Genomic DNA, 17400 nt, shown 5'->3' on the forward strand with positions numbered 1-17400 from the left:
TAAGGTAGGTACCAGTGTTATCCCTGTTTAACAAGTAAAGAAATCCAGGGACAAAGATGCAGTGTTAGTTTTTCAGGGTCACACAGTTAGCCAGGATGCTTTTCAAAACCCAAATAGTCTGATTCAAACTTAACCCATAACACTTAATTCTGCCTCTCTGTGTTAGAATGTGGTTTACAAATAAAGTGAATCCTTACATAATTGTAATCCATATATCATTATAAATTAAAGTATGAGAAAACATCCAGCGTTGTTCTTAGTTTTCTCATTTCACCAAAGGTTGTCGATATTTCCATATCAGGATGGGTGTGTTGAAGGCACGCGAGAATGTTCACTCAGTGAAATGCAGTAAGTTCCAAAAAGGAGAAATTGTGTTTACTGTCCTGCTGTAAACTTTAGGAACCAATAACAAAAGAATGAATAAAACCCCCAAACCACGTAGAAGCAAGAGAATACCATTATAAATAACTCAGAAAAGAACTCCAAACTTTACAATTGCCGACAATTTAGAAAATAATGATAACAGGACTAGTCACACTTATTGAGCACTCAGTTCTCAAGAAGAGTCAAATAAAAATGAAGAGCTTATCTTCAGAAATGAGAAAAACAGGATGAAAAATGAGCGCAGTTAAAGCAGGGGAAAACATTGGTAGAGATACAAAAAATATGCTAGCAAAGTAATGCTTAAGATCCTTCAACCTAGTCTTTAATGGTATATGAACTGAGAGCTTCCAGATGTACAAGCTGGATTTAGAAAAGGCAGAGGAACCAGAGATCAAATTGCCAACATCCATTGGATCATAGGAAAAGCTAGAGAATTCCGGAAAATATCTGCTTCATTGACTATGTTAAAGTCTTTGACTGTGTAGATCACAACAAACTGTGGAAAATTCTTAAAGAGATGGCAATACCAGACCTCCTTATCTGCTACCTGCCTCCTGCAAAACCTGTATGCAGATCAAGAAGCAACAGTTAGAACTGGACATGGAAAAACGGACTGGTTCAAAATTGGGAAAGCAGTACATCAAGGCTTATTTAAAATCACCCTGGTCTTTAAAAAGCAGAGATGTTACTTTGCCTACAAAGGTCTGTATAGTCAAAACTATGGTTTTTCCAGTAGTCGTGTACGGATGTGGGAGCTGGACATAAAAAAAGGCTGAGTGCTGAAGAATTGATGCTTTTGAACTATGGTGCTGGAGAAGACTCTTGAGAGTCCCTTGGACTGTAGGAGATCCTAAAGGAAATCAACCCTGAATATTATTTGGAAGGATGATGCTGAAGCAGAAGGACCAATACTTTGGTCACCTGATAAGAAGAGCTGACTCATTGGAAAAGGCCCTGATGCTGGGAAAGATTGAAGGCAGGAGGAGAAGGGGATGACAGAGGATGAGATGGTTGGATGGCATCATCGACTCAGTGGACGTGAGTTTGAGCAAGCTCTGGGAGATGATGAGGGACAGGGAGGCCTGGCATGCTGCAATCCATGGAGTTGCAAAGAGTCGGACACAACTGAGCAACTGAACAACAAAATAAAAAATAAGAAGCAAATAGAAGTGATGCGTGCTGAAGCAGATTTTTTGGAAAATGGCAAACATACAGACAGACTTCGGGCAGGGCTAATTAAGGTGAGAAGGGAATGCACACACAAAGCAGTGATAAAACTTAGCTCTAGGGAGGATGAGTTAGATCTAAGTTTAAATATATATATATATATATATATATATATATAGAATAGGTGGTTTTCCAGCTGTTTTTTTGTAAATCATCAAAACTGACCCCTTCTCCCCCAGACCTCTGGATGTTGGGGCTCCTCAGAACTTGGTCCTGGGCCTCCTTCTGTCTCCATTCTCTTCCTCTGGGGTATCTCATCGAGTTCCTGGCATCAGCAGACATGCATTATGCTGGTGGGCTCCACATGAACCTGTAACGTGGACCTCTAAACTCAGACTTTCAGATCGAAGCCTTGACTTGCCCTGTCCATTTGCTGTCACACAAGACACCTCAAACTTTAAAGGAAGAAAACTCCAACTTTTGACTCCCTCCTTGCCCATAGACCGTTCCCTTCTGAGGCCATCCTCGCAGCAGCACAGCCACAGGTGCAGTGGTAGCGCAGGTGCTTAAGCCAGAAGCCCTGCAGTGATCCTTTGTTCTTCACGTCCTCATTCACCGTGCACGACCCATCATTCTCTCCTACCTCCAGAAAAAATCCCGATTCTGTCCTTGGTCATCATTGCCACAACACTCAGCCATCACTTCCAAACTGGTCTCCGATTTATTTTTTTCTCCCTTCCTGTGCATTGTCAGTCCTATAAAATGCTTGATCATTATGTCTTCAAGACTTTCTCTTCTGTCCCCAATTCTTGCTGGATTCTAGAATCTTTTAGGTCTTCCTGTCATCACGATGTCTGAAACCTTGCCTGCTACTCTTTGGCGGTCCTTTTACATCTTGGGCTTGGCACTCCGGGCTGTTTTACTTTGTAATCTTGGGTGTTCATGGGAAATGATCTTGAATTATTTCACAGATGCCCCCCTGCTTCCATCCCTGCTTGTCTCTCTTTTTCTGGAACTTCTAGGATGTTGGTCCTCCCAAAGTTGTCCTCTTACTTTCCTCTTCTGTCTTTCATCTCTTTGTTTTTTTCCTCTGTTCCTAGGAATTTTCCTCAGCTTTATCTGTGACTCCTTCTCTTGAGTTTTTTTTATTTCTACTGTCCTGTTTTTTATTTTCCAGAGCTCTTTTTTTGTGCTTGGATGTCAGCTCTGTGAGGGCAGGACCTCAGCTCTATACTAATAACCATGACACTGCCAGTACTTGGCTCACTATCTGTTCCAGAGCAGGGATATTCAGTAAGAGCATTGTGAATAAGTTAGGGGAGGAGCGGGAGGTGTGACCACACCCTTGACCCTGGGAAGAAAAGTCAAGGATGTTGTGGAAGGACTTTCATTCCTAAAGGATGTGCATTACTGGTTAAGCATTGAGTATATTACATCTCCAAGGAAGAGAGAATTCTTGTACCGTTTAATCTGTACTGGAGCTTTGAAAAAGAAGGGAAACTTCACAGTTTTATCTTAATGGCAAATTGTGACAGAGCTAATGCAGAAGGGAGATCCTGGACCGACTTTTTCCTTCCTAGGGTTGTATAAAACCCTAAGGAAGTATGTTCAGGTAGTAGCATCTAAAACTCAGTGTCTTAAAAGGCTTGATACAGTCTCTAAGATGCAAGTGTGTAGAAAACTTTCAGAAAAGGGCCTTACTATACAGCTGTGTACATACTTAATTTTTTAAGTGCTGCATCTATAAACATATCTGAAAAGAATGTTCCTTGGAACATGGTTTGGGAAAATGCTGCTATAGATAATACAGTAAAAGGGCAATGTATTTGTCATTTCAGGAACTCAAGGATGATTAAATATTAGAAAATTTAATTTTATTAAAATCCACTATGTTTTTTTATTTAAAAAACATGGTGATGATTTTTAAAAATTGATCAACCTATGTTCTGACTGCAAACTGTTAGCAGTGATAAATATGATTTTTAAATGCCCCATACACCTTACTTGCCTCCTGAGAAACCTGTATGCAGGTCAAGAAGCAACATTTAAAACCGTACATAGAACAATGGATTGGTTCAAAATTGGGAAAGAAATACATCAAGGCTGTAAATTGTCACTTTGCTTATTTAACTTATATGCAGAGTGTATCATTCAAAATGCTGGGCTGGATGACTCACAAGCTGTAATCAAGATTGTGGGAGAAATATCAGCAACCTCAGATATGCAGATGATACCACTCTACTGGCAGAAAGTGAAGAGAAAGTAAAGAGCCTCTTGATGAGAGTGAAAGAGTAAAAAAAGCAGACTTAAATAAAACTCAGCATTCAAAAAATTAAGATCATGGCATCTGATGCCATCACTTCATGGCAAATAGATGGGGGAAAAAGTGGAAGCAGTGACAGATTTTATTTTCTTGGAGTCCAGTATTACTGTGGATGATGTCTGCCACCATAAAATTAAAAGATGCTTGCTTCATGGAAGAAAAGCTATAACAAACTTAGATGGCACATTAAAAAGCAGAGACATCACTTTGCTGATAGAGGTCTGTATAGTCAAATCTATGGTTTTTCTAGTGGTCATGTATGGATGTGAGAGTTGGACCATAAAGAAAGCTGAGTGCTGAAGAATTGATGCTTTTGAACTGTGGTGCTGGAGAAGACTTTTGTGAGCCTCTTGAATAGCAAGGAGATCAAACCAATCAATCCTAAAGGAAGTCAACCCTGAATATTCATTGGAAGGGCTGAAGCTGAAGCTCCAATACTTTGGCCACCTGATACGAAGAACTGACTCATTGGAAAAGACTCATGCTGGGAAAGATGGAGGGCAGGAGAAGGGGCTGACAGAGGATGAGATGGTTCGATGGCATCATCGACTCAATGGACATGAGTTTGAGCAGTCTCTGGCAGATACTGAAGGACAGGGAAACCTTGTGTGCTGTAGTCCCTGGGCTTGCAGAGAGTTGGACACGACTTAGTGACTGAACAACAACATACATTAATGGTGAAAAACTTAAATTAGACAGCCTATTGTAATCATAAACTGAGATAAGAGTGTTTATTATCAGAATCATTTAAAGTTTTGAATGTGCTAGCCAATAAATAAGACAAAGTAAAATAATACAGATCAATGCAGAAATGGGGAGAAGGGCTTGATGACTTGCCCTTAACGATAATTAAAGCACATTCTAGGACTTAATACTGTGATCTGGGACAGGGTAGACATTGATAGAGTAGAACAGAAAGGATAGAAACATGACCAATAAAAAAAATTAATACTTATATATGATGTTTGAAATCAGTGGAGAATGAACTGTGTAAAAAATAATTATTCGGGAAAAAGTTAGATTTCTGGTTTATATCAAATTACGTTTCAGTTGAATTAAAGACTCAAATGTAGAAAATAAAATCACGAAAGGGCTATAAGGAAACCTATATTAAATAGGTTAGATAAGGCAGATAGGAAAAGAGAAAGATTGGTTTTACCACTGATTAATTTAAAGCTCATGTCAAAAACCACTGATACTAAATTTTAAGTGTATCTGAGAAAATACAGCAAACTCCATAAGAAAGGCTAATGTTCCCAATTCATTTCACCAGTTAATTTAAAGGAGAGAGAGTCCTGGTAGAGTAATAAATGAAGGATGTAGTATGAACAACCACTTAACAAAAACATAATAATACAAATAACCAATCAGTGTTTAAAAAGGACTATCTTCACTTGTTATCATTATACATATTCACACGGAAGGGGACCCTTTAGCAGTAGGAGTATTGGTGGTGGGTCACTGTGGTCTCCTAAGTCAACCAATAGATGTGGCCTTTAGAGACAGACTGTCTCTAAAGGAAGAGTCAATGTGGTGAACTAGTACCTGCCGTTTCTAACACTGTACATAAATTCTGAGTGGGAACTGTGTTTTTCCTGAAAATATTTTTCCGTTTACTTTTCTTATGGATAACTTAAAACCTATTCAAAAGTAGAATAGTTTAATAAATTGCCATGTACCATCGCCAAACATTCCAGAAAAGTCTCATTTTACCTATATCCCCAAATTCGTTGAGATTCTTGGCATTTGGAGTTTAATAATAATTAAACCGAGAAATCTAAAGTAAAATAATAGTCCCTCACACACACCCCATCCCTCAAAAAAATCTTCTCTTGAATAACTAACAATAATATAGTGTTTATCCTTCCATATTTTGCATTATTGCTGCAGAAATACAAACATGTACATATACAGCTTTATCATTATTTTATAACTTTTCATCTCAATAATTTGTTGGGGTCACCTTCCCAAGACAATCTGTTTAAATCTATTTCATTCTTTCTACAGCTGCACAATGTAAGTAGTATCAAATAGTCTATATTAAATTACTCCCAGGTGATGCAACAGTAAAGAATCCACCTGCCAATGTAGAAGATGGAGGTTTGATCCCTGGGTCAGGAAGATCCCCTGGAGGAAGAAATGGCAACCCACTCCAGTATTCCTGCCTGGGAAATCCCATGGACAGAGGAACCTGACAGGCTATAGTCCATGGGGTCACAAAGAGTCAGACATGACTGAGCACACACACGCACACAAGCCATTTCCCAGTTGATACACAAGCATGTTATTTAAAATATTTCCTGTTGCAAACAATGCTGAAATACCTATTTTCATGTTAAAGAATGAATATTAAAATGATGATACTGTTTTTAAATTGATGAAATTGGTAGGGATTTAAAAGAATAAAGGGCTTCCCTGATTGCTCAGTTGGTAAAGAATCCACCTGCAATGCAGGAGACTCCAGTTTGATTCCTGGGTTGGGAAGATCCCCTGGAGAAGGGATAGGCTACCCACTCCAGTATTCTTGGGCTTCCCCTTGGCTCAGGTGGTAAGGAATCTGCCTGCAATGCAGGAGACCTGGGTTTGATCCCTGGGTTGGGAAGACCCCCTGGTGAAGGGAATGGCTACCCACTCCAGTATTCTGGCCTGGAGAATTCCATGGACTGTATAATCCATGGTGTCACAAAGATTCAGACATGACTGAGTAGTTTTTACTTTCACTTTTAAAAGTATAAACCCCCCCTGCTACAGTGAGTAGGAAATAGATATTTTAAAAAATTTATTTCACAGAAGTGTAGTTTATTTACAGTTTTGTGTTAATTTCTAATGTATAGCAGTGATTCCGTTATCCATATATATGTGTGTGTATATATACACACACACACATTTTTCATTGTGGTTTATCACAGGATATTGAATATAGTTTCCTGTGCTATACAGTAGGACCTTGTTTTCTGGTTTGGTTTTGGTTTTTTCTGGCCAGGCCATGCAGCATATGGGATCTTAGTTCCCCAGCCAGGGATTGAACACATGTCCCCTGCAGTAGAAGCATGGAGTCTTAACCATTAGACTGCTAAGGAAGTCCCCCGACCTTGTTGTTTATCCATTCTATATATAATATTTTGCATCTGCTAATCCCCAAATCCCAATCCATCCCTCCCTTACACCGCCTTGACAACTACAAATCTATTCTCTATGTCTGTGAAGCTATTTTATAGATAAGTTCATTTGTGTCATATTTTAGATTCCAGATGTAAGTGATAATGGTATTGTCTTTCTCCTGACTTATTTTACTCAGTATGATAATCTCTAGAGCCATCCACGTTGCTGAGAATGGCATCGTTTCATTCTTTTTTATGGCTGAGTAGTAGTTCATTGTGTGTGTGTGTGTGTGTGTGTGTGTGAGACATCATTTTTTTTTAGTATAGGTTATTTTAATTTTGGGCTTCCCTTGTAGCTTACTCGGTAAAGAGTCTGCCTGCAATGCAGGAGACTTGGGTTCAGTCCCTGGGTCAGGAAGATCCCTTGGAGGAAGAAATGGCAAACTACTCCAGTATCATTGCCTGGAGAATCCCATGGACAGAGGAGCCTGGCAGGCTACAGTCCATGGGGTCGCAAAGAGTCAAACATGACTGAGCAAATTTCACTCGATTTTAATTTTCATTGAAGTCTAGTTGATTAGTTTCTGTACCACATCCTCTTTGTCCATTCACCTGTTAATGGACATTTAAGCTGTTTCCATTTCTTGGCTATTGTAAATAGTGCTGCAGTGAACATTGCAGTGAACATTGTAAATAGTGCTGCAGTGGACATTGCACGTATCTTTTTAAATTTCTCCAGACATGTGCTCATGAGTGGGATTGCAGGATCATATTTTTAGTTTTTTGGGGAACCTCTATACTGTTTTCCATAGTGACTGTGCCAGTTTACATTCTCACCAACAGTGTGGCGGGCTCTCCACACCCTCTCCAGCATTTGTAGACCTTTTTTGGTCTGATCTTCAGATATATTATTTCTGGACTTCTTAATGATGGCCATTCTGACCAGTGTAAGATAATACCTCATTGTAGTTTTGATTTGCATTGCTCTAATAACTAGTGATGTTGAGTATCTTTTCATGTGCCTGTTGGTCATCTGTATATGTTCTTTGGAGAAATGTCTATTTAGGCTCTCTGCCCATTTTCCAGTTGGGTTTTTTGTTGTTGTTGAGATATATGAGCTGTTTGTATATTTTGGAAATTAAGCCTTTGCTGATCACATTAGCACATGGACATTCTTGGTCTCTGAATGTGATTGTAAATTCACCCAACGTTTCTGTATGTATTTAATATTTAGCGCTTTGTATCAAAGCACTTTTCAGTAAGGTATTCACTGTTTGACAGATCTGTTCTAGTCCTGGGAACTTGTCATAAGCAAATATTCACACTGGTGCCAGGGAAAGATGATCCATTGCAGTTGTTCATGTTGCTCCTAATGTCATACTTTAGGGGACGTGTTTAAATAAGATGTGGTATAGTACAGCCACTAGATGGAATGCTGAGCAGCCACTAAGATGCTGATGGAGGTTGCCATCTCTTGAGGTCAGGCCTTAACTGGGGCTGCAGGCTAGTTGGGAAACAGCATGTAAAATATGATTGATTCCTCTTTGGGCCAATTGATGACCTGTTTGTGCTCCAAGGGCAAGGATGACATCAGATAGTCTGTCTCCCTTTCTAATCCCAGTGCCTGGGACCCAATAACATGCTCTAAAAGCCCTGGGATTCAGTAGACCAGAGTGCTGCATCCTTGTCATCCAATATGAGATGATAAGCAGTCTTCAAGATTTTGTGTCTTTCTTTTCACTTATCTGCCTTTTATAGTTTTTCTACATTTTAGTATGTATTGCTTGCATAATATAGGTAAAGTTAAAACAAAGGTAGACAGATAAGCAGAATGTCACATGAGATGGAAATCCTGGTATGGTGGACAGAACTGTGGCCTGAGCATCAAGTCTCAGATCCTGTCTCTTCTATGCTGGGCCAAGTCTTGTGGACTCTGACACAGCATCCAGTGCTGAGCCTCTGCTCTTGCCTTTCTGCAGTGGGGCTGCCTGCCCTACCTGTCCCACAGGTATATTCGAGGATTAAAATTAAAACAGAAGAATAGTGTTCATCTGCTCAGTTCACTTTTCAATTTCAGTTGCCAGATTTGAACCTGAAGTCTGGGTGTCCTTCCTTGGACTCTGTTATGTGTCCCCTTTCCCTTTTTAAACGTGCTTTGAAAAGTGGACACCGTGACTGTCAGATGTAACTGTCAGGTGACATGTCACCTGCACTAATAATAACAGTAATAACAGATACCAGGCTTTTTGGGTCTTAGTATATAATTGGAAGTAAATCAGTAACATTTTTTAAGATGTGAAAAATTAATGTTGATCTAAGTTTAGAATACACCTCTTTTCGTATCCTTCATTGTCATACTGGTTTTTGCTAAACATCACCATTCATGGGGGAGTTGGAATAACTTGGGCACCATGTATGTCTTCATCCTTGAACTGGTACTGATCTGATGACTTTGTGGTGGCACCAGGTCAGTGAAGTGCCTGCATAGGTGAGGAAATGGTAGAGTGGCAGCCAGCTGCAATCCACACCTCATTTGTGGAGTGTGACTGTGAAGTGGCACTTAACTGGCTGTCAATGGAACTGATAATTCCATTTCAGCAATTAGAACTGTTGCCAGGAACAAACAGTTAAGCTTAACTTTGAGAATCCTCTCTTCCTGTCAACTCTAACTTAGGTAATAAGAGAAAGAATGAGTCCCTACAGGTGATGAGACATATTATGGTATACCTTCATTGTTTCAATATGGGAAGCTATCCCACACCTGCCACACATGGGGCACCAGACACGTGAGGATGTGTTGGGTTCTGCTCCAGGGGGTCACCGGACCACCTGCTTCCTGCAGCATTCAGCATAGCTGGATCAAGAGTGTAGGACTTGTTATACAGAAACTTTTGAGTCAGCCCAGACATCCCTGCCCTCACAATGTGGCAGCATAGTTCAGAGCCCAGGCTGTAGAGCTAGACCCCTGGCCAACATAGCTGCATGATCTTGGACTGCTGGCTTTGTCTGTCTGTAAAGTAAATGATTATAGAAGCTACTGTGGAAGGGTAGGCTAATGGGCGAGAAGACCAGTGCATAATGTCTTGAGCCAGAAATCTCTCAGGAATATTGTTTATATATGAATATATTTCATGGGCTTCCCGGGTAGCTCAGCTGGTAAAAAATCCACCTGCAATGCAGAAGACCCCAGTTCAGTTCCTGAATCAGGAAGTTCCCCTGGAGAAGGGATAGCTAGCTACCCACTCCAGTATTCTTGGGCTTCCCTGGTGGCTCAGATGGTAAAGAATCTGCCTGCATTGCAGGAGACCTGGGTTTGATCCCTGGATTGGGAAGATCCCCTGGAGGAGAGCATGGCAACCCACTCTAGTATTTGTGCCTGGAGAATCCTTGTGGAGGGAGGAACAGGAACATGGCAGGCTACAGTCCATGGGGTCGCAAAGAGTCAGACACAACTGAGCGACTAAGCACACATGCACATATATACGTGTATATATATATAATTTTTAAAAATTTATTTTTGGCTGTGCTAGGTCTTTGTTGCTGCTTGGGCTTTTCTCTAGTTGTTGCAAGCAGGGGCTCCTCTAGTTGCAATGTATGGGCTTATTGAGGTGGTTTCTCTTGTTGCAGAGCATAGGCTTCAGTAGTTGAGGCTCCTGGGCTCTAGAGCACAGGCTCAGTAATTGTGGCACATGGGTTTAGTTGCTTTGTTGCATGTGGGATCTTCTTGGATCAGGGATCGAACCCATATCTCCTGCATTGGCAGGCAGAGTCTTTATCACTGAGCCACGCTAGGGAAGCCCAGGAATATTATTATTAATATTGAATGCTATTGTATATAGCTTTCTTAAATATTTAAGTTTAGTTTTTTCTTTTTAAAAGTAATTTATGTTCCTTCCAAGTAAATCAGAACATAAGAAAAATGGGGAATAAACCAATCCTTGTGAGCATTTGGATCACATCCTTCTTACCTGTTTGCGTCCATGCATATGTGTACACATGCACTCTTGTATGGTAGTTGCTTGTTTTTTAGTTAATTCGTAGTTGTAATTTTACTACGCAGTGTGTTGTATCTGGCATCTTGTCTTTTTCTCACGTAGCGTGAACTTTTCCTATCAGTATGTACATTCTTCGGTTTTTCTTCATCTCCTGAGGAATATTTAGCTGAGGCATTTACATGACAATCTCATTTCCATATTTAGAAATGTTAGGATCTAAAAATGGCATTTCCAAAAGACATTTCCCAAATAATAGAGGAATAATAGCTTTCTAGAGAAATGAATTGAACACATGTGGTCAATTTTGTCATTGAAACTTTGAATATTATTTTTAACATAGGTGTAACAGCCTTTAACCTAGTTCATTTTCTTTCTCTCCTCAGGACTATTTTCCTAGTATTACTATTTTCTCAATATGCCAGAAATGTTAAATTTCCTCTCCCAATTTACAAATCCAAGAAAGGATGGACTGCATATAAGTTACAGCTTTTCAAAATGTTCCCTGTGAGTAATTACCTTTTTTTTTTTGATAGTATTGCATTTGGTTCATATGTAAAAAGTTTATAATGAGAAGAGGGGGTTAAGCATATTGTCCTGAGGGACCATGTCTGTGTGATGATCTCAGACTACTAATGACCATCATGGACCTAAATTTTAGAAGTGGTAGATGTTTCCAGTCCTGGAGTCCTTTTCAGTTCAGTCACTCAGTTGTGTCTGACTCTTTGCAACCCCATGGACTGCAGCACGCCAGGCTTCCCTGTCCATCACCATCTCCCAGAGCTTGCTCAAACTCATGTCCATCAAGTTGGTGATGCCATCCAAGAGACCATGGAGTCTTTTTAACAGTACGTAAGAGGACATTGATTCTCCTTGGAACTGAGGGAGGTCTGACTCCACGTGGCCTTTTCAGGCCCATTGTCCATTATTCTTATTTTACTAGCCAGTTTCAAACTAAATAACTTTACTATATGAAACTACTGTCTCTAAATGTGATTCCATTCAAGGAATAGGTTTTACACAGATCCTTTATGTGTTTTTTTCTGCAAAGTACTGATGGGCTCTGAGATATAATAATCCCACTTCAGGAAGGCATGTTTTGCTAGCAACCACCACTTCTGTTGGCCTGACAGAGCTTTTTCCTTTGACCACTTCAGATCATCCTGGCCATCCTTGTATCCTGGCTACTCTGCTTCATCTTCACAGTGACAGATGTCTTCCCTCCTGACAGCACGAAGTATGGCTTCTATGCTCGAACTGATGCCAGGCAGGGTGTGCTTCTGGTAGCCCCATGGTTTAAGGTCCCATACCCATGTAAGTATTCTGGTGGCCAAGAATGGTCAGGAGGCCACACGGGTCCAACCTAGAGGAGTTGGGAGTTGGCAGGAAGCTCTACAACACCAAAGGTCTTCTTTGTTGCAGAGCATGCCCCGAAAGTTGTACCATTCTGGCCTTCAGAGGATTAGATAGCAGAGAAGGGAGGCAGGAGGCTCTGTTTCCAGTGGACTGTAGAAACTAACCAGCTCTCTTCTCAGTTGTACCAGTTGATTCTTTTGGTTCCATTAGGACAAAATCTCAGGCTCAAGGAGCCTCTTGCCAGATTTGAGCTCTAATGGCCAGGATTTGAGGTCAGCTGCTTAGAAAGGCAGGTATAGAGCTGCACAGTACCCAAACCACCGAAATGAACAGACTTGAGTAGGAGGGGCCTGAAGATTAGTAGACTGCTCAAGCCTGGTGGAATTTGTATAATCTTTCAATAGGTAGCCATAATCATTCTTTTTTTTTTTTTTTAATTTGGTCACACCTGTCAGGTAAACTAATATTCACAAACAGACAATGGATCTTTAGTTATAATTTCATTATTGGGTAAGTCTTGGCCAGGTGGCAGGGGTGTATGAGCCCCAGCTGTGAGGTATCACTTGGATTCATGTGTAGCATTTCCTGGACCCCAGCCCCAGAAGTGTTTTGTGTGAACCCAGTGATTATTACATACTTGTTGTAATGTGAAGACTGTTCCCAGCATTTAAGGTTTTTATTAGAATAAGGCCTGAGCTTAGTCAGATTGTTTCAGTTTACACCCCTATCCAATTGTCACATTTTCATATTTTCTGACAATGAGGAAAAGCCAAAAATATTAAGATTGTGTCAAAGATAAATGTTCTAAGCATGTTAAATGATAGTGATTCTGGAAGTTGTTCCTCCTAGTCTTAGCACATTTACAAACACTGTAAAAACTTTAGTCTTTCTAAAGCATTCTGAATCTCATCAGATTATATGGTATAAGTATGTATGTATGTATGCCTGTCCCCTCCATACAAGGTTCATAAACATACATGTAATCTGAGATAAAATGAGATTAAAAGTCAGTTGATGAGGGAGTCAGTTGAAGCCATGGGAAGGCAGGTAGCCCCCACAGCACATATGGGTGGTCCTCTCTGCCTGTACATGTGGCTCCCAAGATGAGCACAAATATTAATAGAAACACAGAGCGGGCTGTCCCGGAGAAGCAGCTGTGCGTGTGTTGAGAGATGAGACTTTGCTCAGGGACCATGGGGCCTGTGCACAGGGAGGCATAACCAAGTGGGCAGGTCCTTAACATTATGATCGCAGAGGGTGCTGTCTGGTTTCTTTTCACAACAGCCCTTGAGTGCTACCAGCTCCTCTATCGCCAGAGCTTCCCTAGATAAAGAGCTGTTCCCTGAGCCAGAAGGGTGTAGTCTTATGTACTTTCTAATCCAGAGATAAGTTTTCATGTATCTTAATCCAGAGACAAGTTTTTATATATCTAGACCAGTGGTTCTTAGTCTTTAGTATGCTAGGAATTACTTGGACTGGTTGTTAAAATACAGATTTCACATCCAAAATGTCAAAAGTGCCAGGCTGAGAAACCCTGCTATCAAGTAACAAACTAAAAGTTCTAGATAAAAAGAAAGATGAAATAACAGGCTTAAATAGAAGTCTGGAAGCCAACAGGTTTAAATTTTAAATAAATAATCTGAAGGAAAAGGGGTCAAAAATTAAGATTAGAAATTTTAAATGTTGAAGTAAATAGGATAAAGATTTTAAAAATCTTGCTGAGGATTTCAGGCAAAGTGTGGGGGATAAGAAAGCAATTAAAGTAAAAAGTCTGAGAAAATAAAAGGCAATTTCTGATAAATAATAAATGGCAAAATAAAATAAGACTCCCATCCCAAAATCTAGACACATAAATGAAACCATATCGCTGCCTTAGTAAAGAAAACTATATCAGAAGTTATTTAGAAAACACAAAATGTTGCTTGATAAAGAAATCATCTGCGTGAGAAGAATCCATTCCAAACTAGTCCAGGGACGAGATACTGACCAAACCAGTTGTTGGTGGGTCTGGACCTTGAACCCCTGAATACAAACTGCCTCAACATCCCCTGGTCAGCTCCCATGGGGTAAAGTGAGCTCCAGGAAGGAAAAGTTCTGTCCATACACACACCCAAGGGATATTCTGTACCTCTTACTTTATGTGTTATCTTTCTCCTCCCAAACTTGGGGTTGCTCCCATCACCCAGGAGACAGAGGCCAAGCCCCTCCAGGGGGTTGGTCAAGGCCTTCCAAGCCCATCTGCCCCAGGCCGCCTCTGGTGAGCAGCAGCCTATTTCTCCCCGGCTCTGTCCATCCACTGATTGCCCCTCCAGAATGCCTTCTCCGCTCTGTGTGCTGCTTTCCAGACTCTTCTTCAACAGGGACTGTGGTACTTCCTGACTTCCTAACTGGTACTGATTGCAACATCCAACCATTGCACTGTTGAAATCTTTTAGTGTCCCGATCCCTCAGTATATCGTTGGCCCCTGCACAAGACATTTTACACATTTCTCTTCACGTGCTTTCTACTGAGTAGCTCTGTAATAACGAATGGTTCAGGGAAAGAAAGTCTAGGTGCTTTACAAAGAAGTCTATTCATTTTAGCAGTGAGGTTCCTCATGCTGTTTTTATTAAATAAGATCAGTGGTTTTCAGTGTCCAAATGGATACACTTTTAAATCCAGATACTCAAAATGAATCTACCTGGGGTCTTTGCTTTGCTTTCTTAAAGGAAACTCTTTAATTTTCTGTAACATGATGTACTTTAAAAAAAGTGCTGGTATTATACTAGAAAAGGGTTGTCTATACTTTGTGCCATGCTCTACTGTTGGAATTTAAATTTACATGATGACTCTTCACTGCTTTTTCATTTGATGCCTCCCTCTGGACAGGGGCACTGTTTTGTACCATGCTTTGCACAGCAGGGCTAAACATTCTCTGCATACAAATACCCATCCCAACACAGCAGGCTGTGTTAAATTCTAATTTAGCAGACACTGAGTGTGGCTTTGAAGCAAGAAAGAGAAGCACCCACCTCTTCCAGTCAAACAATTTCTTCTTTTAAATAAAGCAGATCAATCCTGATTATGACTGTTTTCATTCAACTCAGGAACTATTCCCATGCATTTTGCACTGATGACTTCTGTGTAAAAATAGTTACCATGAGCTTTAAAAATCTGAGTGGTTCTTGTAGAGTCCTGACATACTGAATGACTCAATATCCTGATAACTTTTGCCTGCCCCTCTAAGAAAGTTTATGAGGTTTTTCATGCTTGTTTTTCTTCCTTAGTTCAGTGGGGACTGCCCACCGTCTCTGCAGCTGGTGTCATCGGCATGCTCAGTGCGGTTGTTGCCAGTATTATCGAGTCTATCGGGGACTACTATGCCTGTGCAAGGTTGTCCTGTGCCCCATCACCTCCCATCCATGCAATAAACAGGTGGGTTCCTGAGAAAATGAACTCTTCACTGGGCCCAGTGCCTCATACTTTGCTCTTTGGTTTGGACAGTCAAGAGTTTCAACATGAAGTAGCCAAACATCAGGGCTCTTTATTGGCTGTTTGTTTTGAATAAGTAACTGCCCCTGTTTTGCTCTCATTTTCCACATCCAAATAATATAGAGCAGAATTCCCGCCCTTCTTTCTCATGGTGACAACGTATAAGACATTCTCTGTGAGATCTCTCCAGACCTTAAACTCAGCAAAACAAGTGCCAGACACTGCCATTGTTCTTTGCTTGGTTTGGGGTCATGGATGTATTATCCCCTTTGATTTCTTGTTTTCCCTACTGTTCATTTCACAGTTACAATTCATATAGAGAGAGACAAGAGCAGAAATAAATGAAGTCTATAAAATCTAGAGGTTTATGAGCTGTGAAGTTTATATTCTCAGTAGATATAGTCTTCAGTTTCTCAATGCTGGGGTTAAATTGGGCTGTATAGAAGCTGTAAAGAAAATAAAGTAGCCCAGATCATCCCACCTTTCCCAGCCAGCTGCCACCATTCCAGAAGGAATTGTGTGTGATGAGAACGAAAGGGCTGATATCTCTGCATCTTTTGCATTGCTTCTGTTGGTGTTTAGAGCCCTAGTTTTTCCATTTTTCTCTAATGGAGCTAGTGCATATGAATAAATTATTTATATATTGGTTCTTTTGAAAGTTCCAACATTTATAAAATTACAAAGCATTTTCTTTCTGATAAAACTGTATTAATAAGAAAGGAATCAAATCTATGGATGACCTATGTTGTCTTAGATTACCACAAATGATTATTTTCTGGCAAAAATATTTTAATTTGGAATAATTTTTAAACACTTGAATCTAATGTGTGATTCAGAGATGTGCTTCTGAAAACATATCTTTCATTTCTCCATGAATGAGCATGGAGAACCCTGTTAAAATGCGCGTCTTCAGATCTGGGGTATGGCCTGGGATTCTGCATTGTTATCCCCTCCTGGGGAGAGTAGAGGCTACAGGTCTGTGGACCCTGCCTTTGGGTCATAACCATTTAGACTATTTCAGAGTGTTTCTCCCATTGAATTAATGTTTTTCTTTACTCCATTCCTTTACATTTTAGGGGGATTTTCGTGGAGGGTCTCTCCTGTGTTCTCGATGGCATTTTTGGAACTGGGAATGGCTCTACTTCATCCAGTCCCAACATTGGAGTTTTGGGAATTACTAAGGTACAGATATTTTTATAATTAAATGGTTGGGCCTCTAAATGTTGATCCGTTTTGTTGATTGGTCTGGCCACTGTGAGTTCCAAAATGATGGCCTCCAATTCTGAGATTATCTTCTTCCCCATCTCTTTTTGATTCATTGATGAGTTTTTGGAATGCTGATAGAGGTCTTTTTCCCCTTGACTGGCCTGGGTAGGCAGGCATTCAGGTGCTATTTCTTTATGCATTCTACAAATTTTTATTAAGCACTGACCCTTTGTGAGGCCACTATTCTAGGCACTTGGGATACATCAGTGAATGAAAAAGAAAAATATTTCCATCGTTTATGGAGTTTACATTCTATCAGAGGAAGACAAGCAATAAATAGTAAGCATAATAAGTATGACAGAAATATGGGGCAAAATGGGGGGATCAGAGTTAGGGTGG

The 17400-nt window shown here is 40.3% G+C and overlaps 1 protein-coding gene across 7 annotated transcripts in view; it reads left to right on the forward strand.

The window, feature by feature from the left end:
* SLC23A2 (solute carrier family 23 member 2) overlaps positions 1-17400 on the forward strand; it is a 142270-nt gene that overhangs the window by 109054 nt on the left and 15816 nt on the right. For all 7 annotated transcript variants that reach the window (XM_006047752.3, XM_025264049.2, XM_044927921.1 and 4 more), the window contains 4 exons: positions 11354-11474; positions 12125-12281; positions 15591-15738; positions 16872-16977. In XM_006047752.3, the coding sequence (XP_006047814.1) occupies positions 11354-11474; positions 12125-12281; positions 15591-15738; positions 16872-16977 (532 nt within the window). The remainder of the gene's footprint in view (positions 1-11353; positions 11475-12124; positions 12282-15590; positions 15739-16871; positions 16978-17400) is intronic.

This window comes from Bubalus bubalis, chromosome 14 (assembly GCF_019923935.1).
Source record: "Bubalus bubalis isolate 160015118507 breed Murrah chromosome 14, NDDB_SH_1, whole genome shotgun sequence".
In the NCBI taxonomy this organism is placed as follows: domain Eukaryota; kingdom Metazoa; phylum Chordata; class Mammalia; order Artiodactyla; family Bovidae; genus Bubalus; species Bubalus bubalis.